Raw genomic sequence first — 23,880 nt, 5'->3', positions numbered from 1 at the left:
CAGGGCTGTTGACAACTTCGCACGATGACAGTGTGTCAGTGGCAGTGTCCCAAAACACAACCAGTGGTGATGTAAAGGACAAGCCTCCCTCACCTCACCGGTGGGATGGACAGCACAGACAATATTTAAGGAAGGAGAACACCACCTCAGAAAACAACGAGCACTCCAAAGCAAGTGAAACACCATCAGCTGAAAGGGACCCAAATCCCCACTGATATCCATCCAACTCAACAGTAAGTACAACGCTTTCTATATATATTTTTTCCAGCTTGAGATTAACAGTGATTAAAATTCTTTTCGTTGACTTTAGGCGGAGTTATAAAATTAAGCCTGCTACAAATTCTGGTCTTTCATTATGCATCATTAAAGGTAGAATATCACAGTATGCTAACAAACACAATATATTTGATTTTAGATTGTGATCAGTATTTCAAAGCCCTCAACAAGAGTCCCTGCAGCTGCAGTAATGCCCCCAGAGCTGAAAGCTGAGGTCAACGTCATGCCTAAGGTTATCCAGGGGGACTTGGAGAGCCTGCCTCCACAAGTGAGGGAGTTCATTGAAAGCAATGCCAAGCTGTGCCAGCCTGAGAGCATTCATATCTGCGATGGCTCAGAAGAAGAAAACAAAAAAATTCTGGACATCATGGTGGAGCAAGGCATGATCAAGAAGCTGAGCAAATATGAGAACTGGTGAGTAGCAGAAAAGGGGGTCAAGGAGTGTCTCAGAATAGCAAAGTGCATTCTCTGTCCCGTTTACATTTAAAACTGTTCATAACCTTCAATATTTGCTTTCCATGAACATTTTGGCACTGCAGTTTACATAGTTGAAATAACTGAGAACAGCAAACTTTTCCTGTAAAAATTAACATAAAACACAGGAATATCAGCAGTTGTCTCTATTTATTAGTTACATGAATCAGGGAACTGAAATAATGTCATGAGACTTACGTAACTAATCATTAGGAGTGGTTGAATATTATTTAGCAAATACATCTTTTGAAGAATTCTACTATTTTAGTCAATTAGTTTGTTCGTCAAATACTTTTTTTGTGGCATTCAAATAGATCCGTGGGTGTTCAAATGTTATTCAGTCGAGGCATTATTCACATCATGCCAATGAGTTTTGACTGTAATATATTCAGCAAATACTTTTTTCAAATATTTCGTTGTCTCTCCCAACTAACCCAACATGAAAGGAGAATATTAACAACAAGTACATGCTAAGGAATTAAGTGCCAACCAAGAAATCTTCATGGAAGAAATCTGCAAAGACTTTTGAATAACTAAGTGGAGGAATTTGGCAATCTGTTTGCAGACTATTTGGGAGAGAAAAGGGCAAGATTCACCAGATAAATTATTCATTGTTAATTATATGCTTAGCTGTAGTGATGATGGTTATGACAGCCCAGCTAGAACATTTTTATACTCGTGGAAAATTTCTATGCACAGAGGTGAAAACGTAAAACAATCCTTGCCTTTGTAAATAAATGGCAAAAATTTTTAGAGGGGAAAAAAGAATTCTGTTTAGTAAACTCCGTCACTGTTTATGACACGCTTATACTCAGTATTTCTTTTGTGATGCCTCTGTCTTAAAAAAACAGTGTGAACCTACAAGGCTGCATTCTCATTCTGCAGGCATTTTGACCAGCACGTAACGCACTTGCTTGGCATCCACTCTGCTTGAGGCACCACTTTGTGGGTCCCACGCAAAACAACTGTATACTGATGAGAAGGAGAATTAAACGAGATTTTTAACATTTCTCTCAAAGTCAGCAGCAGAAAATAAAGCCAAGATAAGAGGCAAAGGAACATTAACATGTAACCAGAATTTCCCAAGCCATATAATTTGTTATTCATACTGCAAAGTCTTGAAGCAATTTGTATGAGAGAATATATCTGACTAATTTTTGAAATTTGTCTCAGTTATATTGGCTCTGTCACTTCAGTTTTATTCTTATAAAACACTGTACCCATTTTGCTAAAGAGTTCCTAACAGAAGGGTGAAAAATGTGGGTGAAGTGTCATATCGATCCTTTTTTTTTTTAATAATTAATACTGATTTTCCTGATTTACACTGAAATGCAGCTGGTTGGCTCTCACTAACCCAAGAGACGTAGCAAGAATCGAGAGCAAAACTGTCATTATCACTCAAGAACAGAGAGATACTATTCCAATCCCTAAAACTGGAACCAGCCAGCTGGGTCGCTGGATGTCAGAAGAGGATTTTGAGAAAGCTTTCAACACCAGATTCCCAGGCTGCATGCAAGGTGGGTGAGAAAGAAAGGCTGACGTTGAATTTTTAGGATTACTGAAACACTAATCATTATTATTCCGATATTTAATAGAAGAAATGCTCGCTGAAGGCTTAGGTGCAGGCCCTCAATGGTAGTCATTGTGTAGGTTTCATGCAGATCTTCTGCACAGATCCACGCTGCCAAGGGTAGTTGTCAGCCTCTTTCCAGTAGAGAACTCACTTTCCTCATGAAGAGGGGCACAGTATGGTTGGAAAATTCAGGTGCTTTCTTCAAGTCACGCAGCACCTCAGCAGCTGATAGAAAGTGAGGCGAGAACAGAGAATCCCCGTGCCCAGCATTCACTTCAGCTGCAGCAGTTTACACCAACAGAGAAGCTTCCACCCACCTCTCCTACTGGCTAGACATTTTGTCTGAACAGCTGCTTTCAACATTTAGGATAAAACTTCTTGCTATGTGATCTGACAAACAGCAAGTTAGATGTTTAAACATCAGAGACACCCACAAGACAAACAGCTTTTAAAGAAGTGAGAAACAACCTCCACATTAGTACAGATTATTTCAAAAGTTCCCTGGTTTGCTCTTTGTCACGTAGCATTCTTGCTCCTCTCCCTATTCTATAGGACGCACAATGTACGTCATCCCCTTCAGCATGGGGCCTATTGGATCTCCTTTGGCCAAGATTGGGATTGAGCTGACAGATTCTCCATATGTGGTGGCTAGCATGAGGATCATGACACGGATGGGAACGGCTGCTCTGAAAGCCCTGGGCACTGGAGAGTTTGTGAAATGCCTTCACTCAGTTGGATGTCCTCTACCACTAAAAGGTAGGGAAGATTTAAATGTGTCACCCCTGGAAGTACTTGGGCATGTTTCAGAGCTGGCTGCATGTTCTTAGCACATTGGAAATGCTCATCATTAAAGATTTGGGGTGGTTTGTGTAATTGCACTGGGTTAAAAAGTCAATTAAAGGAATCAAAGCTCAACGAGAGTTTCATGGAAAGGAGATTATCATCACTAGTATTTACCAGAGGGTTTCCTTTGAAGCATCTGGTATGGGTTGCTGTCAGAGTCTCGATGCTGATGAAACAGCACAGTCTGATACAGCACGGAAATTGCTGCATTCATGAGTACAACATTCTGTTCTGCAGAACCATTAATCAACAACTGGCCATGCAACCCAGAGTTAACACTGATTGCTCATCTCCCGGATCGCAGAGAGATCATTTCGTTTGGCAGCGGCTACGGAGGAAACTCCTTACTGGGGAAAAAATGCTTTGCTCTTAGAATTGCCAGCAGAATCGCCAAGGAAGAGGGCTGGCTAGCAGAGCACATGCTGGTAAGAGCTGTTGAGTCGTGATGTGTGTTTGAACAACCATTAAACCTGAATTTAGACCAACATAAATACAGTCACATCTTGAGATCAATACAATGACGGTCTCATATGAACAGTGCTGTCATGTTAGGTATGAACTTGTCACTTAGAAGGCTTTTGATAAATAGGAAACTGCTTGCAAGTTCAAGTACCAAACATTTTAAAGAAATACATATAAAATTGGGAACCAAGAAAGATTAAGAATATCTGATGGTGGCTACTTGTGGGCAGATCTGTGCACTGAGCAAAGCCTAAATGTAATCACTGAGCATCCTCACTGACCCTACAAATGCAACCATAAAGGATTAATGCAAGTCTGAAAATTGTCTCACATATTATAAACAGTCTGTGGACTAAAAATTCTACAGTGTTGTCACTTAATTATTCTACTACTGTAAATTACAACTGACAAAAAGAATCTCAAAGTGCGTGATTGAAGAGTCTCAGGAGAAATGTCAATGTACTATGAGAAGTATCATGCCTAAAGTGCACTCACTCCATACTAATTTTACAGTAAAAAAAATATTGCCTGTTTTTCTTAGGTCTCAGTTAAGAAACACAGCTATATGCAGCCTGTATATTTTTAATCAGAAAAATAAAAAGATGTTTGAATCATACATATGTGACATTTCTAAAAATATAAGGTCTGTTTGCATATAATCTAAGGGCAAGACAAGTGGATTTTTTGCTGAATTAAATACTGCCTGTGTTATTTGTCAACTATATTACATGCTGCTTCTTTTGTAGGAAGAATTTTGCATAATCAAATGTTTTACCATTAGCACTTGCTGGGAGACAGTCTTTAAAATGAAAAATGCAAGAAGAAAGAACTATATTTAACAACTGTCTTTGATTTTCAATAGATCCTGGGAATTACAAATCCAGAAGGTGAAAAGAAGTATTTTGCTGCAGCATTCCCCAGTGCATGTGGAAAAACCAACTTGGCCATGATGAACCCAAGCCTGCCAGGATGGAAGATTGAGTGCGTGGGTGATGATATTGCCTGGATGAAATTTGATGAACAAGGTATGGAACTGAAATTACATTGGTGAATAGCCCAGTATGGTTTGCAAAAGCTCTAAAAAGAGTCAGCAAGACTTGCTAAAAGTTCTGCAAATAATTAAAACAGTTTTATTTACTTATATTTTGTCATTTCACTTCCAGGCAACTTAAGGGCAATCAATCCAGAAAATGGTTTTTTTGGTGTTGCCCCTGGAACCTCAGTCAAAACAAACCCCAATGCTATTAAAACCATATTCAAGAACACCATCTTTACCAATGTAGCTGAAACAAGTGATGGCGGTGTCTATTGGGAAGGCATCGATGAACCATTACCACCAGGAGTAACACTGACTTCGTGGAAGAATAAGGATTGGACCCCAGATAATGGTAACCTGGCTCTATTCCACATTCTCTCATCTTTCTCTGCTGAGTTCAAGTTCCATCTGCCATTACGACCTTTCTATCATATTCTGTACAGGGGAACCTTGTGCTCATCCCAACTCGCGGTTCTGCACTCCAGCCAGCCAGTGCCCCATCATGGACCCTGCATGGGAATCTCCCGAAGGCGTGCCCATTGAGGGGATAATATTTGGAGGCCGCAGACCTACTGGTAAGAGAAGCAGAAACCACACAGCAAGTCTGAAGTGCTCATCACAGAAGAGCTGAAACGTAGCTGGGCACAGGCACAAGTTTTGCTATCACAGTAGCAGAAGCAAGGAGATAACCACGTTAGTTGAACTTCTCCATGTTAGCCTTTCACACACACGCTTGCAGACACTTACAATGTGTAAACTGTTAGATGTTAACACAGAACAGTTACTGATAGGAGTGGATTGGAGAGTGGAGAGAGATCAGGACCCAGTACCTCGGCAGGAGAAGCATAGCAAATTATTTATGTCAAATTGCTTAGTCTAACTAGTTCAGAGAGGAAATGATTAGAGATTTAAACCAATTGTAGGCAGTTTACAGGTAAAGAAGTTAAATAAATTATTCTGTTAAAGACCACCTAAGCTGAAAAAGAGAAGTAATGCTAGGCCTGAATCTAATACCACCATCGTGACCAGAGGACCAGAATACGCTTCCAATAAAATTTGTTGGGAGTTCAGATATCTCCCAGCTGATGTGTTCAATAATCAGTAGCCAGTTTTGAAAACATTCATATAAATTGCTCTAAGAAGGCAGGAAATTAACCAAGTTAAAAATCAACAAGAAAAATTAGAATAAATTACATAATAACCGGGATCCAGCAGTATCTCAGTTAGCAAAACCTGTCATAAAAATGCTTCTGGATCACTAATCACCGAAGTGACTTTGTTCTTTACAGGTGTGCCTCTCGTATACGAGGCCTTTAACTGGCAGCATGGAGTATTTATAGGAGCAGCTATGAGATCTGAAGCAACAGCAGCTGCTGAGCACAAAGGTAAATCAAAATCTACTCTGCCTATCTGTATTACAAGCAACCTTCTCTGGAGAGCCTGCTCTCTGTCCTCCCCCTCTGCTCTTTAACATTTAAATCTTGGCAGCTAATTGTGCAACCTATGCATTTTTACAACAGAAAATATTTATACTGGAATTAACAGCCAGATTTTCCTTAAAAGACAAATTATGCAAAATAATCCCCTAGGTGGCAAGCATACAGAACAGAGTGCAATCATGGCGTTGCCAGAAGAGTTGATATGGAGTTCTTGTTACAGTCTGGGATAAGTAAACTTTAATTTTCTGTTCTGCTAGTGCTCAGCAAAAAATAAATGAATAATGAAGGCCAGCTCTCAAGAACCTTAAACTGTTTGACCTGAGATTTAAGAAATTTACTTTCCAGTGAATGCAAAGATTAAATTAATTTGTACTTCAAGGCTAACATTTGTACTATTTCTCAAAGTCCTGTGGTTCACATGCAGAAAGGTGGCTAAAGGTGCTGGGTAATAAAAACTGGGAGGAACTGAAACTTTGTGCTTTAGAATAAACGTTCTCCATTTGTGTTTTGAACAGGAAAAATTATTATGCACGATCCATTTGCCATGAGACCTTTTTTTGGCTACAACTTTGGCAAATACTTAGCACACTGGCTTAGCATGGCACACCGCCCAGCAGCAAAACTACCAAGGATCTTTCATGTTAATTGGTTCCGGAAAGACAGCCAAGGGAAATTCCTGTGGCCTGGCTATGGAGAGAATTCCCGTGTGCTGGAGTGGATGTTCAACAGAATTCAAGGGAAAGCCTCTGCCAAGCCAACTGCCATAGGTTACATCCCTGCTGACGCTGCTTTGAACTTGAAGGGTTTAGAAGACATCAACTTAACTGAACTGTTTAATATCTCCAAAGAGTTCTGGGAAAAGGAGGTGGAAGAAATCAAACAGTACTTCGAGGGGCAAGTTAATGCTGACCTTCCCTATGAAATAGAAAGAGAAATGCTTGCCTTGCAGATGAGAATAAAACAGTTGTAGCTGATCAGAAATAGAATTACTTCCCAATCCACACATTCTGTGAGAGGATAGAAACATTTTACTAAATCACCACTGAAAGTACAGCAGCACACTGATGAGCAAGGGTTATGATGAAGAATAGGTCGTAGTTTAGTTAGACTACAGGTGAGGGCAGACCTGGTGATTTATAACTACATCAGTTGTTGTGTATTGTTGAGCAGCTGTGGGAATCTGTGAGCACACAGTCTTCAAAACTGTGATCTGTCACTTGCATGCACAATTCTGCACATACCTATGATGTATGTAAATTGCTTGCTGACAGCTCAGTAGATATAATCCAGCCTGCAAGGTGTAGCACATTGTTTCACAACTGCACATAAACCACGAGAGTCTCAGATTAATTTTGTTTTTCATATCTCAGCAGCATCACTTACAGGAAAGAATGAAAAATAAATGTTGTATATATGTATTATCTAAACACATGTCACGACTTAAATATTTTGTAGAAAAATAAAGTTGTAACTTTTATCAGAGTGAAAGATGGCTTTGTATTACTAATGCATATTTAAGATATTGCTATTATATGTGCCTCATGTTACTGTGATTTCCAGATGTTTTACATGGCTTATTCTTTAAACTATTGAAATAAAAGTTTATACAAAACATGACATAATTTCCAGTATTCTCACTGTTTATAAAACTACATGCCAACAAATTGGGCCTCCTGACAATACCACAGCGCAGAGACAAGTTCACAAGTTAGATGTTGACTAGCATTGATCTGCTACTCTTAAGCAAAATAGTTTAAACAACTACTTTCCTTGCAACCTTTATTCAAGCCAAAGGCACGATACAGAAATTATGACACAACTGAGAGCTGCCATCCAGCTAGATGTGTACTCTCCATAACTGGGCATTATTGTTGCTTCAGACCTTTGTAAAATAAACTGCCTTCTAGGAAAGTCCCATATAAGGACGTTGCTCGTTTGCTGAAGTCTTAGGATTTGTCTCTGTTCCACAGTACTTTGGCTTCTGCAAAAAGAACTAGCAGAACTGCTGAAGCAAAGAGGGCTTGTGAAAAGCTTTCTAGACTGAGGTGTCTGAAGACTGAGATTGAGCTGAAAGGGCCTCAGATTGGTTTCCTCATAGATCAAGATTGTAAAACCATCCCATGTTCTCCCAGTTTAAGATATCCTTTATGTGCTTCTCACATCCTTGGCAGGTATCACGCTTTTTCACTTTGAATGCTTGATCTCCCAAAATATATTGCAAATATTTGCTTAGCAAAAAGAAAATCATTTACACTGTGTAATAAGCCTTTTTATAGACCTTGCTTCCTCCCAAAACAAACAGTATCAGAGCTGGTCAACAGATGCCCTTCCAAGTTTGCTAGGAGAGGTCACACATCCTGAAAAGCCGCTGACTGCCTCCTGGCTTCGCCTGTAGGAGTTAACTCAAACATCACCAGTTCTGAAACAAGCAATACGACAGAAGTCGGTAGCTCACACAAAATGTAGACAGCAGAAAGCTGTGAGGGAAGCAGAGAAGAGCCGTGCAGCCCCTGGAGAAGTGATTGTCTGTTGGCCTGTTTGCTGCTCAGTAACCCATCTTCATGGGTGCGTGTCTCCTGAATGTGCTCCAGATCCAAATCGATCAGTCGATCAAGGGGGAAGACTCTAAACAACTCAGCATATGCACACTTCTCTAGGATGCAAGGAGTGCCATCGTATGTATAAAACAGAGTTATTTATAATTCTGTAGTTGATTGGCTTGGTCCATTCCCAAATTTGTGGCTATTTGGGAGCTGCTATTTAGGTAAGATTGAGGACAAGGAGATCTCAGGGAATCCATCGTGGTAATATCAGAGTGATAGCCAGCTGCAGTCTCAGGATTTCTTAATGGCCCCACGAGAGGCTCTTGGTTCTGAACAATGCCAGAACACTCAGCACGTTTTGAAATGCTGCCCAGGAGATGTGCAGAAGTTCAGGGCTTTCCAGAGTGCTACAAATCTGACAAAGGAGTGGCTCATGTTTCGTGTCAGAGGAACCCACGCCAAAGGCCCAAGTCTTGCACGTGTATGGACCTGGATAAGGGAGTGACCCTTGTCCCATGAAATGCTGCTCAGTGGCAAGACAGGTACCATCATTGTGAGCCCACATGACTTACAGCTCATCCCCACCTGCAGGTATTGGTGGCACAAGGTGTTGCACTACAGCTAAGGCATCACTTCAACCTGATGGCTGCAGCCTGACAGGCTCTGGGCAAGCCCTGCTCTGGGTGTTCTTCCCACAGCTCCTCAGAAAAGCTAGCACAAAAAATTCTGGCAAAAAGCACTTATGGTCACCTTGCTCCACACGTTTTAACCACACGTACCTCCTCACACACTGCTCAGAGTGATGGGCAGATAAATTGTTCCTGCAAATACAGAAAATGGGGGGAAAATCTGCTGTTCAGTGAAGGCTGAGAATAAGAAAATAACTTCTCACGTGAATCATTCAACAGCTCCTTTGTATGTAAATGTATCTGTAACCTATCAGCATCTATGGGGAGTGCAGTTCACATCCTGAATGATCACAGTGTTTAGTGTTGGCATAGAGAATGTTTAAAAAAGAGAAGGCGGAGGTTTAAAATTTAGAAACTCGGTCAACCGAGCCAGATTATGATCTCAACTTCTCTCCTTCCAACAAATACTATGCTCCATAAAAACAAAGTGAATTACAACAAAATGCTCTTAAATTGAAATTTGGAATTTCCCCTGCTTTTCTAAAGAAAGAGGGGAAGACGACAAATGTAATAAACTTCATCAAATTAGTAGAGAAATATAAAATGTGCCCTATTAAATGAGATTCAGAGAAAGGAAGCACAGAAAAGACTAACGCATGGAAGTACATAGCCATAACATTTGCAGCAGCTGTGTTATGAAATGCACTTGGTATTCTGGGAAGCGAGAAACAAAATACTTTGTTAAAACACTTGTGGATGTACCAGAGGCTGACGAGAAGAGAGACAAAGACAAAAATCACACCTTAACCATGAATGCTATTGGGAATACGGGCTTACTTCTGTCATGATTTACCAAAACCAGATGGCACAATGATGGACACACCATGCCTATGGGGGCCCTGCTCAATGGTACAAAGTTAGCACAGTCTCTTTAACTCACTGGTCTCAGGGTCAAGTACTCACATTAGCACAGATAAGTCTGCACAGCTCAGAAGCAGGCCTTGGTCCAACCTTCCAACCTCTGTACTAATTATGAAAGGGACTGGAACCTGGGAATGATTCCTTCAAAACCCATTCCCAGGTTCCAGTCCCTTTCATAATTAGTTTGAGTACATCATATATCAACACACCTCTGTCCTTTCAACATGAATGAAGGCTACACCAAAGAAAGAAGTAAAACTGAGACGCGGCATCTAGCTTGCTGCAGAGCTTTTCATCGGAAAAAACAACATCCCACTCCAAATCTCACAACTCTGTGATGGTAGAGCTATTTTCAGGGAAAGAAGCAAAATTCAGAGAAATGGCATTTTTGCTGTGGGAAATACTGTTTTCCAAAAACCTTGGCTACCATAGTAACATGATTTATTCCATACTTGCGGCAGTGCAGTCAATTAGCTCCCTCACTGAAGACAATTATTGCGACTACAGACATACCTGGCTGCAAGACTACTAAAAAGCTGCTCATGAATGGCACAGCAGAGCATTCCAAATTCCAGATTAGTAATTGTTATTGGCGATGACAGAGGACACTTTGGACACTTCTGGCAGTGGTTGAACCTCAGCAGCATAAAAGGGCACATTTGTCAAATCAGTGCTGGCACACCTCAGTCAGCAGCATTCCACAGTGCATCCCACCACGTCTGTGAATCTCTATGTGGAACAGCTAGGTGTAAAAAAGAGGAAAGGGAGGAAATGAATTGCTATTGTGTGCCTTCTAGCTTTCTGCAGCCATCACAGATATTCCTTCTGCCTGACAAACTAATAGAGAAGGATACAGAGATATGCAAAATTCAGGCCGATGCTGATCATTGCAAACACAATTTCTTTGCTGTGAAGGGTGCGTGGAAGAGCCCCAAGCTGTTCCAACACACACAGAAGGCATTCCCTGCTTTCACTACCACCAGTGGCATCGGCCACTGCTGCCTTGCCTCTGCTCCTCATCATGTTAGCTTCACTGCACTTGCCATGGCTTTTCTCCAGTGTAAGTGTGAGCAGATGTATGCTGACTACAGCTCTTGTTCAAATCAATAAGCTGCTAGCAGAACCGTTCCAAACACACACCCTAGAAATGGTATTTGTACCTTCCTTGGAAGTGTTGGATACTGACCACTGAGAAAAACAAGAAAAAAAAGACAGAAAAAAAAAAAGAAAATAAAACATCTGTTATAATCTTCCCAAAGGAACATATAAAAGCTTTGGGGCTGTTTTTGCACAGCCTCAAGGCCTTGTATTCATCTAAAAGAATCTTTTGTAAAGCTGCAGTTTGTCGTTGTAAGTCTTCATCCAAACTGCCAGCAGTTGTTCTTGTTCTTACAAAGCACCACAACAGCATTTCCCAAGCAAAGGTGCCCAAGGTACGGCCTTTCCCAGAAATTTGTTCCTGATATACAGCTGTGTTCCAGGACAAATGAAACTCACCCTCTATGAGGTGGACAGGCCAGCCATCAGCCCCCACTCATGCTACCAAAGCACTGTGATTTGCATTTATGTGCTGCCAAGCCTAGAGCAGCTCAGCCCTCCCAGGAACGATTCCTGCTGGCACAAGGCGTTGAGACCTGAGCAAATCTTCCAGAGGTGACAGCACACTGCCCCGACTCTGGTGGAGAACCTAACTCCTGGTCTCTAATGCAAATTACTGCCTACTTTCCTTCTCCTATCGCCCATTCAAGTATGATCTCATTAAAATAAGCATGCCTGAATCTCTCTTCCATCTTAGGCTGAAGCCCTCAATACTAAACAGCAAATTTGTGAAGGGACACAATGCCAGAGAAGGTCAAGGACAAAGCCTCTGATGATCAGGATTCTGGGTTTGGTTTTGTACATTTGGTCTGTTTTGTCCTTGGAACTGGGGAGCCTACCAACAGTTATTTGAAGCTCCAGTGATAGCCAAAGGAAAAAAAAAAGCTATAAATTTAAGTAGGATAGCAGCTGGGAACTGGAGGGGGAAGAAGTTTGATAACTGTGAGTCTTACAGAACAAAAACAATACCCCTCTGACACGGTAAGTAGAAGCAGGCCTCAGATTTCATGAAGTTTTCTTGGACTTCATAGCAACAAGACAGAAAGCTGGCTCCATTTCATCATAGTTATCTGCACTCAGACACCCCTCCACCCTTGAAGGAGATTAGCAGTGATAATGCATCTGGTACCTGCCCCAGCAATAACAGATCTATGTGGAGAAGATTACAAGAAATTGTTTGGACTCCTGCCCAGTCCTAGAAGCCCTACCAACATTTCCATAAGTCCCATCGGTTTTTATGGCTTGTCTCTCAAGAAGGCTGCTGAAACCTACATGAAGGAGAGACTTTAAAAAGATTTCTGCAGACATTTATTTTTGGCCAAATTATGATTGCTTGGAGGAAAAAGAAGCCACCATACAAATCTTGTTAGAGACTTCAGCAGGAACTCACAAACCCATGCAGAACTGAGATAAGCTAAAAAAAGCAAGAGCATCCAGGAAGGGAAGACAGACCAGCCAGCCAAATGCAACTCTAATTCCAACCCGTGACAGACCCCTGGGGCAGCTCCAAAGCCACTTAGCACAGGCATGGAGCGGGGCCAGGAGGAGATGCTGGCACCAAAAGAGCAGCTCTAGCAAGTCTAGCACGCGGTTCTGAGAGGGGACAAGCTTGGATGGGCTCAGACCCCAGCACTGCACAGCTCCCACCTGCACAGAGCTCTGACCGACAGCCCTGGGCCTCCCTGCACAGAAGAGCACGCACTGCGTGCAAGCCTTGGAAACCAGAGCAACAGCACATCTGTTAATGACACAAAAACATGCTGGCAGCATTCAGCACTGCTCGGCAGAGAAACCTGTATCAACTGTCTGCAGGCCAAGGTCTAAAGGGCAATCCGCCTCTGGAGACGGCTGCAGCTCCGAGGAGTGGCATCTTGCAGCTGGTGGGTGCCAGCACAGCACACAGCCCGGGGTGCTGCTCCATGCATTGAGCGTGCCCCAGGAGGACCAGGGAGGAGAGCACATGGAGCATCCCGAGAGGCGAGGGGCTGCATCCCCTCCCATGGCTCTCAGTCCTGTGCAGGCTACAACACACCGCTGTGGCATCTACCAACAGGCAGCTCTCTCCCATACTGCAATAACCTTAGAAAGCAGAAGCTGGGAGCTCCCTCTCTTCCTGTTCCTGGGAGCAGGTCCAAACCTCCCGGTCCAGTCATGTGCTGCAGGTGCTGGGGATGCAGAGGAAGGCAGGGGAGGACAGCTGTTCCCCAGACATTTATGGTGGTAACGATTTATTTTGAACTATGAATCTGAACAGAAACTGTGTTGCACCTTAAATGTCACCGCTGGGCAGAAGGAGAGTCATGAATCTTCAGCAATCTTCATGAAACCATAATTTTCAGGTGGAAAATGAATATACATTGGAAGAAACACTCCAGCTGTGTCTCAGCAAAGCAATTAATGAAGGCAGTCTCATGACCAGTGCAGCCCACTCTGTCCCAGGGCTGGTGAGTCTCCTGCTCCTCTTTCTCCCTGTCGCCCTGCTTATTGTTTGCTTCATTGTTAATCCTACCTAATTTAAAAATAGGAAATTGATTTCTTATGTACCCATTACAAGCCAAATCATTTCTTTATTACAGCAAGCATCATATTTCATAAGCAAGTCATGGAAAATTAAAACCATGCCTGTTGCTTTGATGAAATAAAGGAAAGAAATGCTGGAGGGAAGGCACTGACAGCTGGGGGCTGTCATGCAACCAGGGTGCAGGTTAACTCTTTGCAGAACCCACAGCTCCTGCAGCTGCATTTTCCTCCCACAGACTTCCAATGGCATTGCTAAGCACTCCATCACTGCTAAAACTCCAAAGTCTCTAACAAAGGGAGAGCAGCTCCTTCAAACAAAGCAGGGCAGTGGTTTTGGTGCTGCAGATTATTTTGCTAACAGGTTTGCAGCGAGTCTGTGTGCCCAAGCAGATGTTTCCCAGTGCTAACACTGCGGACATTAGGTGCCAGATAGCGCTGCTGCAGTGCACACAACACAGGAACCCACTCAGCAGCACCACATCAGCACCACAGCCCTCACAGCACACACCGTTCTAGCAGGCAGAAGAACCACCTTTGTCTGAGGACAGATCTGGTCAGAGCACACATGGGTTATGTCAGGACAGCAGGGCTGACCCGCAGCTCATTAGCAGTGTGCTGTGACTTGGCACAGATGGGGAATTAAAACAAAATCCATTGTATGCATCACCAGGGATTTATGGACTGCTCTATGAACCTCCCTGTGAAGAAGTCAGGACATTGGTGCTCTGAGAACTAATCCAGATAAGCACTATGGCTAGCAGGGCATTGCAACATCCAACTCAAAGTTCATCAGCTCCATCACCACCGTGCTGATCTCCAGGCACTGCAGCCAAAGAAACAAAGCCTCTAATTTCCCTATCAGAAAGGAAAAGATCAGTGATTTATCTCTGCACAGTACGTTTTCAATAGTTATCAATGCACTGTGCCTGAGGACAAGGGATGAGCAGAGCTGTCAGAACCACAGGAGACAAACCACATGAGAGAAAGGTGGCAGCAGGGATGGTTCTGGAGCAGCAAGCCAGAAACGACTTTCCTTCACTTTGGGATAAGACCTCTGTTTTGAAGGAAGAAAGAAAGATGATTCTGAACCACAGGCCGTGTCTGTGCTCAGAGCTTTGCTGTTCTTTCTGGAAGCTAAAGCTGCTGAGATTGTCATACCAAAGGGATCCTTACACCAACAGAGAGGGCTGGAAACACTTTCACTCTCCCAGCCCTTCCCTTCCCTGGGAGTTGGCCATGGCAGCACTTGTGTCCTGACAGCAGGCAGCTGCACTTGCCAGTTTGTTACAAAGAGCTTCCGAAGCATCCAGCCAAAAAGTCCTTCTAAAACTCTTTATGGTCCTTTTGTGCCGATGGTTCTCAGAACTGGAAAACAAGTTTTGTACGTTGCTGGGAGCAGAGGAAATGGGCCCAGGAACACCCCGTGCTGGCCCTTCTGCCCCCCACCAAAAGTCATCTAAAACTGCATCCCTGGGAGAAGTGTGCTGTGTGCTCCCTGCTGCCAGCTTCTCGACTGGCCGCTGGTACGTGGAGCCAGTTTATAAAGATCCCAAGAAACAGCCTGTGGAATTACTGCCAATTAGTGCCACTCAGCTCCAAGACTGGCTGGAACGGCCCCCGTAGGGCTCTCCTGTGCAAAGGCATTTCAGTTCTGGCAAGTATTTTTTTTGATGATGTATTTGATAAAATAGCCCTGCCCCCAAATATCAGGAACACAGAAACAGCATTTGTGCTCACACAACACAGCAGCCTCACCCCACCAATATTTTAATGGAACCACTGGATGTTTTCATTAGGTGCATTTGACACTATGACAGCAACAATAACTGCCAGACAGAAACTGAGACGAAACACAGTAATTAGGTCAAACCTTCAGGATAGAGCTGTCATCACAAGACATAAATGTACATTTCTTTCCCACTGTCAAAGCTCCATAAGCCATCTTCTTGCTATGGGCTGTCTATGCAGGATGAAGGCATGGAAGCAACAAGGGTCATTTTTCCTTTTGCTATTCTTCACGGTTATCCTGTGTTTAATTGATCTGGATTAATTATTTAAGGTAAATTCAGCTTTCCTGACCTAATGGCAACATGTCAACTGATTAAGTTTACAAAGCCAGCAAAATGATCTGCGCAGTGAGACCAGCTCCCAGCGTGTGTTATTGAGGCCAAGGGATCCTGTGTCACTGCCAAGGACACAGCAGTGAGCACTGAGGTGTGCAGGGGTTCCTCTGCGAAGGACTGGGCTGCCCCTTCCCCTAGGGCCTTTCCAGGAGATCCTGCTTCATTCTGGTGCTGAGCCTGTAAGTGCCCCATTTGGACTGCTTTGTCCAATGCAGTAAAATTAATTCCTGGAGTAACGAATGCGTATCAGAAGGAAAAGATTTGTTTGGGTATCTGCAGCATTCCCCAGCTCTTCTGGCCAATTGCTAGGGCAAGTGCACAGTTAAATGAGAAGAAAACATTCGTCAGCATGCTGGCTGCAGGGAGCAATAGATAAGGCAGATAAGGCAGCAAGTGAAACTTTCCTGGTTGCAAACACAGCCCTGGGTAAAGGCTGCTCAGCCACAGCAGAAACGTTGCTTTGGTTGCTAGCAATAACTGCACCTTCAGGCACAAACAGGACAATAACTGCCATCTCATGAGAAGTCTGTTGTACAGAGAACTCGGAGCCTTCCCTGCGGCCAGAGGAATCCAGGCAAGGGCTTTCAGCCTCAAGCCAAGGTCTCCAGCCCCAGGAAGCAGGCACTCTGGGCTGGTCTGCATGAGAGCGAGAGCTCTGTGACCTCACAGAATGCAGAAGAGAGAGAAACACGGGCACCAGAGGTCAGCTCAAAGGCCAGCACCACCTGTAGCACCCTCCCACAGCTCCCCAAAAACCTGCCTGCCAGAGCTGGCACTGCCACCAGGAGGAGAGGCACAAAGGCAGCAGCACCCATCCCCACCAGCCCCAGCATTCCTGGCCGCTTTGGTTCTCTAACCCCAAACCCTTTGAGGAGCAAGAACTTCCTTGCCATGCTGCTGCCAGAGGCTCTCAAACTATCTTACTCCCTTTTTACCCAGAGATTCTTGGAGCCTTCATAAGGCCGTATCACAGAAACTGATGGAGGCTTTTTGCCCAGCTGCTGAGACTTTTTACATCCCAGCAATTCCTTCCCTGTATTTATTGCTGTTCTGTTTTCTACCTCTGGGACCTGAGCAAGCCATCGAGCCTGGATTAAAAACACCACAGAAGAATTCAGTCCTAGACACAGCCAAACTTTGGTTTCCAATGAAACAAAACAAAAGGCAGCAATGAAGTAACCACCTCAGCAGCTCTACAGCCACGTATGTAGGTATTACCAGCGGGGTGAGGGGAGATAAGAACACACCACCCCTCCAGAAGAAGTGTCCAAATCCAAACTGATTTTTCAGCAGTTTTTCCACCACTCCAACTCCAGCAGCAATGGTGGATAAGCCACATTTAAAAAGATTTTTTAAGAAGGGACAGAAAAATTCCTCCTTCCTGGTGGGACAGCAGGAAGGCATTTCCTTCGTAGGCTTTGTCCCAAGCTGTTGGACATCTGCAGCTCTCTGTCCATCAGCAGGGGACAAAGCAGCCCTCAGGTCTGACCCAGTGAGAGCTCAGCACACTCAGCATTTGGTTGAGCCAAACATAAGCATATCATTGGAGGATGATCACTGCTGCAACCCACAGAGCTGCCACGCAGTCTCATCATAGCCACCCTGAGGGATGGAGAGGTGAGGGGAGCAGGTCTAGGTGGCCACTGAAGGTCTCTCCCAACTCACGTGATTCTATGAGCAGAGCACAGCCCTCCCACCCCCCTCAAACACAAAGAAAATCAGTGCAATGGGAGGCAGCTATAGGCGGACCACACAGACATGACGAGCAGGTGTAGGAAGAAGGCAGCTGTACAACAAGTGGATTTACACCTGTGTGTTAAAGAACAAGAGAACTTACAAAGCCTGAGACCTCTGTTTTCACAAAGGGATGGGGTCACTGCACAGCCCCTGCTGGGCACAAACACTGAGGAATGCAGCTCCAGCTCAGTGCTGGTGTAACCTGTTTGCTCCATGCACAGCCAGCCCTGTTGGCTGGACTTTGGCCTGAGAACATTTCACTGCATGTATCAACCCAGTGTCCATCAGAGCAAACATTTCATTTTCAGGATTTGCAAAGGTAACACAGCCAGGTGAGGAGGGCTGCAGCCCCATCAGGCTCATGGGTCCCCCCCAGCATTGCAGACACTGTTGTTCTTTCAGGCAGAAGCACCATCTGGAAAAAGTGCTGCAGGAAAGGTCATTCTGGGTACCCAGGATGATGCAGGGGGTGGCTGCTGCACCCACTGAACAGTGCTGTGCTTTGCCCACACACCGGAGCCCTTTGCTGTCATCAATGTTTAACCCTGGTGTCCTAAAGCGACCCCACAGAGCTGCCTCACATCTGACACTGCCAAGGGTTTAGGGAAAGCAAATGTCCCCTCTGGTGGCAAAGAGAGGCTGGTGGGTCTGCGCTCACTGCAAGCAGGGGCACACCTGTGGCCCACTCACACCTGAATGAAAGCATCCAGCCCAGCTGGGCTCTGTAATGGAAGAACTCCAGCTTATCACAAGTAGGCTTGTTGATGTAATGCCATTTTCATATTAAGAGATAAGTACTGTAAGAGCAGGGCAGCATCACCCACCTCTCCCTGCTCACCTCTCCACCTCAAAAGCACAAAGCAACCACAGGTTTCTGTGTGCTAAAAATGAAGTAAATCTGGATGTCCTGCATTGCCATGCATTGCAGCAATTCCAGTAGGTCTGCTGGAGGGCTGTTAGCTGTGAGCATATGAGATCATCAATTTCTCTTACCTTTATAAGCACCATGAGTTCTCTCAATACAGCAGTATGACGACTGCTGCTGGATCAGGATGCCCACATCCAGCCAGTACAAGCACTGGGCAGCTCTCTTAAAAGTCAGCACGTCCTTAATAAAATGCCCCTTCTATTCCTCTTCCCTCTGCAGAGCAGAGCCCAACGCTCACCGCTTTGCCTTCTATGGGGCAACGTGTTCGGCACCCAGAAGTCCCCGCCCTGCTCCAGGTGCGACTCAGCAGCGCTAATGGGGCTGCCCCAGCTCCGCTCCCACCCGGCCCGGCTGCAAAGGGTGGAGAACGGGGGGATGATGTCCCAGCAGTGGTGGCACGGGGAGGTGGAAGCGCCCTGCCCTCGGGGTTTGTCTGCGGGACACGAGCAGCCGTGGCACACTGCAGGGTGCCCCGTGCTCGCAGCACATCGCTCTCATCGAGTGTCCAACCCCCCCCCAATTCCCCCCCGGCCCTGCCTGTGTGTTTGTGGCACTGCACGGTGCCCCTTCGCTCGCCCCCTCGTGGCAGCGGGAGCCCGGCACGGCCCGGAGCCGACGTCCCTTGGGCCCCACGGCATCACGGCCGGGTCCGCTCAGAGCCGGGGGGCTGGGACCCGCCTGGCAGCAGCACACGGCCCTGTCCTTACAGCCCCTGCTGTATCCTCAGCGCTGCGTTTCGATGGATGACCCGACGAGCTCTGCCGGTGCCATCGCTGCACCTACACGCTCCCGTTGCAGGCTCAGCCAAGGGGTTTTCATCAGATGAGCTCCAGAAGGAGCCGATGGATGCCTGGTTGCTCTCCCAGGCCAAAGCAGCATGCCTCGGGTTAGGGCTCCCCAGGCCCTACTGCTGAGCCCCAGCACCCGCATGCCTTCTGCCCTGCAGCACTCAGCACCCCCTCTTCATTGTTTCTGTTTTTCCCCTCTCATTTGGGTTGAAAGGCACAAAAGGAGCCAACTCCTCCCCTCCCTCCCCCCCCCCCCCGTCTGGCAGGTCTGTGTTATTATTAAGATACTTGAGATTATGGTTGTCTGAAAGTTGAAGAATGACAACATAGAACCAGATGCTGCACACTGATGAATTACAAGGGCATTATGCAGAGGCAGCTGTGCCATATAAACGTCGGGGTTTTACGCGGTGCCATGATTTTCCATGTGGCATCGTATGGTTCCAGCATCTGGGCGTCACCGTCAATGCCTCCCATATATTTTGCTGAGCACTGTCATTATGATAATGAAGAAATTGCAGCAGACGTTAATTGCAGTTCCCGCTGGCTATTGCGAGAAGAGGAAGGCATGGAGCGGGCTGTGGGGGCCTCAGCTGGTGAGGGGTTCCCACTCCCCCTTTGGCTTTCTCAGTAGCTGAGCAGAGTGTGGCCACGGACTGTGTGTGTCCTCCTTGGTCTCCCTGTCCCCTCCTCTGTTCCCCATTCCGCAGATGGGCCCTTGCTCTATTGGCAGGACAACATATCTTCAGTTTTCCAATTAGTTCTGAGTTTGGAAGCAGTCAAGTTATGGTTCTCCTTGGACTTAAGTATCAGTGCTCACTATGGAGTTTGGTATATTTGCCACAAGACTGTGTGTTTGGCATTTCTTCCCCTCCTGCAGCCTGAGAAAATCTGAATTGCATGCAGAGCTGCTCACGCCTATAGGATGTGGCCTCCTGGCAGTGTCCCCATGCCCTCAGCAAGGGACCAGGTGATGAGCCATCTCTCCCATCCCCACATGGATCTGGGAGTTGCCTCCAGACTGTGAGTAAGGAACAGCCTCGTGTCTCCAGGACTGTTTGCTGTGCCAGGGGTCCTGGGCTGCATGCTTGCCCCAAGCACAGTGCAGGTGGCACTGGCAGCACATGGGGGGTGGCTGCTGAGAGGGCATCCCGATGGCACTGCAGCACAGGGATGGGCCCCCATGCACCACTCAGCCCCACGCCAGGCCCTGCTCTGTCCCCCAGGGAGGCTGAGGGACACTTTGGGCTGATGGCTTCATTCTGGGTGTGGGTCCTGACGAGGATGGCTGCCCAGCGATGCACAAAGCCTCTGGAATTCACCACTGGCGTTTCCTTGTTCTGCCAGCAGCCAGGACGGCCGGATTGCTGTCCCCTGAGTCACTCCCTGATAACCATTTATTAATCACAAAGCTTCACGGATGAAACACTGCTGCTCCTGTTTGCCCCCAGCCCAGTGGGGGGCGGCACATGGCATCGCAGTGACTCACAGCAGGAGCAGCGCCGGTGCTCTGGTGGGCACAGGGCTGCACCGGGATCCGGCCCTATATGGAACATGGGACAGCAGGTGGGTCACCACCGTGCCAGGCAGAAGTGACAGCAGCTGCAGGCCCACTCCTTGTGCCCACCCCAAAACCTACAGCAACGATTGCCCCAAACCTACCTATGAACAAATTGTTGGGAGTTCCCAAAGCCCCTCAAGACAGGGAGCTTCAATTCCCCTCCTCCACCCCTGCCAGACCCACGTCCTTTCCAAATGGCTCCGTGGTGTTGCAGGTGGGACTGCTGGTGTTATGGCAGCAGCTGGAGGGGCAGCAGCTGCGCTCGAAGGCGATGCAAACAGTACTGAATCTGCTCTCTCTGAAGGCAGCACTCAGCGCTCACTTCTTTTTTTTTCCTTTTTCCAACGGGCAGTGGAAACGATGATGAGCAAATGTATGTGGCTGCAGCTTCCATGGAAAAGCACTCAGGGTGCCCGGTCAGCGGGCTGTGCTGCAGAGCAGCGTGCTGCCAGCAGAGCCAGCAGGGATGTGCTGTGATGCTGGAACACAACAGAGAACCAAAGAGCATTCATGCCCGCTCCTGTCAGCTACCAGGAAAAGAAAAAAAGAAGAGAAGGTCACCAGGCTGTAGAACTATGAAGAGATGGATGGGGATGCAGGAGCTGCTGGGGGTGCATCACTCGCTGCTCAGGTGTGGATATCCACACTCATTCCCCACAGCGCTCAGCAGTGGGGAGCAGAGAGCAGTGCCCACGGCTTGAGCACCGCGCTGCTGCAGCGAGAAGAAAAGGCACGGAGGAGATTTTCCTGGAGGAGGGGGGAAAAAGGGGAGAGGGAGGCCGCCTGTCTGAGCGCATCACTGCCTGGCACCTGTGTCCCGGGGCAGGCAGCCAAGCTCTGGGAGCAGGCATGGTGCCACGGCAGCAGATGGGCACAGAGCAGGCAGCTCTCGGCCTGGGGAGGGGGTGGCTGCTGAGGGCAGATTTCCCAGCTGAGAATGTCCAAACAGCTGCCAGTCTGGAGTGTGTACACCTATAATTAAGGGGGTATGCGATTTCTAATCCAGCTCAAACGGAGCTGGATTAATTGGCAAACCTAAAAATAGCACCCATGACCATGTATGGCAAGCTTTTGTGTGCAGTTTAAATTAGGAAAGCGAGCTCTGTTCAAAGCAAGCTGGGAGAGACAGAGGCATCGCTCTGCAGTGGGACAGCCTGCAAGTGACAGCAGGAGCCCACAGCACAGCCGTGATCCCACGGCCCCAGGAGCACAGGGGGCAGCACTTATACCCCAGGAACTTCTGCTTATGGGGGAGTACGAGGTGCCCCCCATAGAGACCAGCTCTTGGCTGGGCCCCCCAGTGTGCCTGTCCCAAAGGCTCCTCAGACCCTCCCCCTTTCCCAGACAGACCCCAGCGGCAGACAAACCCTGCTGACTGTGCTCCACCACCGCTGCCTTCCTCAAACGCCTCGCAGCCAGACTGCAAGGTTAAATTGCTTTTAATTTTTGTTTAATTATCTGCAGTGGTACAAATAACTAACAGTATCGATCTGAACTTGGCACACAAAGGCAGGTTTCAAATGGCAAAGCATATTATGGGATCGAATTATTAAATGTAGCTAATGAGCAAAATAATGATGCGGTGCCAAGCTGTAAGAGGTTAGACTTTAAAGTTGTCACAGTTCATAAGCAAGAAAGATTCAATCATATTCTTAATCAAATATTTATATGATAATGTGCCTTAATCAAAATAACAACAATTAATTTGGAGAGGAATATATTGCCTGCTTCCTGCTTCTGCGTTGTGCTGTTGTTGCAGTGGGCTCATGGAGTGTAGGTTTCCCTGCAGGTTAATGGAACCCATTTGTTGCATGGTGGGACCCATTTATTGCATGGTGGGATCCATTCATTGCATGGTGGGATCCATTTATTGCATGGTGGGATCCATTCATTGCATGGTGGGCCCATGTGCTGCTGGGGAGTCGATCAGAGCACTGTGACAAAGTCTACCCATCCCTCCATGCCCCTGGCATGCACCTCCACACGCAGCCTGGTCGCTTCTTTCCCTCCCTTCATGCCGGCTGTGTGTGTGTGCACTTTTCACTCTCAGCCTCTTTCACACTTCATCAGAAGGCTGGAATTCTTTAAGCACCAAATTTGCCGTTGCCGTTGGAGTCGAGATGAAACGCTTTCAGCGAACCATCTCTGATTGGAATCACTTCTGCTGCCTTTGCTTTGGCCAGATGTTTCCCAATTACTTATCTGTCAAGTATGTTTTTTAACATATTTTTCCTCTAAATGAGAAATAGCATACTGTTCTTGTTTAGTGTCTTCGTCTGAGTGATATAAGCCAGCCTAAGCTTCATCAAGGCCACATCTCATGCTTGAACGTTCAACTCAACATCAGAAGTTTGATCTTTCTCCTATTCAGCACAGCCTTTTTAGACCAGCCTTCGCAGGAGCCACATGGCACCGTGTGACCTGGATTTAGAACTGTTTTGAAGGCTGGATCCGAGTCATGCAGCTTTCTCCCAGGCCAAGAGTTTCATGCAGTAACCCATGAACCTGCTGCCATTCCTCACCTCAGTGAAGACTTTGTCACATGGATGGACTTACTGAGCTGGTGCTCTGTAGTGTGAGGGCTGCCATCCAAAAGCAGCCCTGCCCACCCCAATGTCACCTCTCCCTCTGCAAAGGAATTGGAAAGCCACCCACACAGGAGAAGAAAAGCTACAGCCATTCCCCCCAGATTCTACAGTCCAAGCACTGCTGCAAATAATAGACCAAAACAACACCAGAAGGGATTGAATCAACCAAAAGTAAACCCATAGAACATTTCTTTTTTTCAATAGCTTTAGCTGTCTTTGAGGCCAAGCAGCATTCTTTAATGGAAGCAGTGAGGCTGGGCTGGTAAAGCTTCCCGAGCTTAAAGTTATTTGATAGCTAGTTATTTTTCTTCAAAGGAGACGAAGTAAACCTCTGCCTCCAG

At 46.2% G+C, this 23,880-nt stretch overlaps 1 protein-coding gene and 2 long non-coding RNA genes across 3 annotated transcripts; 2 read left to right on the top strand and 1 right to left on the bottom strand.

Annotated features, from left to right (window-relative positions):
* The first annotated feature begins 21 nt into the window (after positions 1 to 21).
* Positions 22 to 7,531, top strand: PCK1 (phosphoenolpyruvate carboxykinase 1). Its single transcript, XM_031591186.2, has 10 exons — positions 22 to 233; positions 416 to 690; positions 2,086 to 2,267; positions 2,876 to 3,079; positions 3,404 to 3,591; positions 4,491 to 4,653; positions 4,792 to 5,016; positions 5,108 to 5,239; positions 5,954 to 6,049; positions 6,619 to 7,531. Exons 2-10 carry the CDS (start codon positions 467 to 469, stop codon positions 7,071 to 7,073), a joined length of 1,869 nt encoding a protein of 622 aa, XP_031447046.2. The 5' UTR covers positions 22 to 233; positions 416 to 466; the 3' UTR covers positions 7,074 to 7,531.
* A 6-nt stretch (positions 7,532 to 7,537) lies between these two features.
* LOC149915638 (uncharacterized) lies at positions 7,538 to 18,750 on the bottom strand. Its single transcript, XR_016471923.1, has 3 exons — positions 18,668 to 18,750; positions 10,710 to 10,938; positions 7,538 to 9,467 (listed from the first exon to the last, which is right to left on the bottom strand). It is a non-coding gene; the product is annotated as an uncharacterized LOC149915638 (long non-coding RNA).
* Positions 16,634 to 22,773, top strand: LOC149915637 (uncharacterized). The gene is made up of 3 exons (XR_016471922.1): positions 16,634 to 17,261; positions 18,822 to 18,898; positions 20,271 to 22,773. It is a non-coding gene; the product is annotated as an uncharacterized LOC149915637 (long non-coding RNA).
* Positions 22,774 to 23,880: the final 1,107 nt, after the last annotated feature.

Source organism: Phasianus colchicus, chromosome 17 (genome assembly GCF_987193195.1).
Source record: "Phasianus colchicus chromosome 17, bPhaCol1.hap1.1, whole genome shotgun sequence".
Lineage (NCBI taxonomy): Eukaryota > Metazoa > Chordata > Aves > Galliformes > Phasianidae > Phasianus > Phasianus colchicus.
The sequence above is the reverse complement of the archived record's forward strand: the minus strand, read 5'-3'. Positions and strand labels throughout refer to the sequence as shown.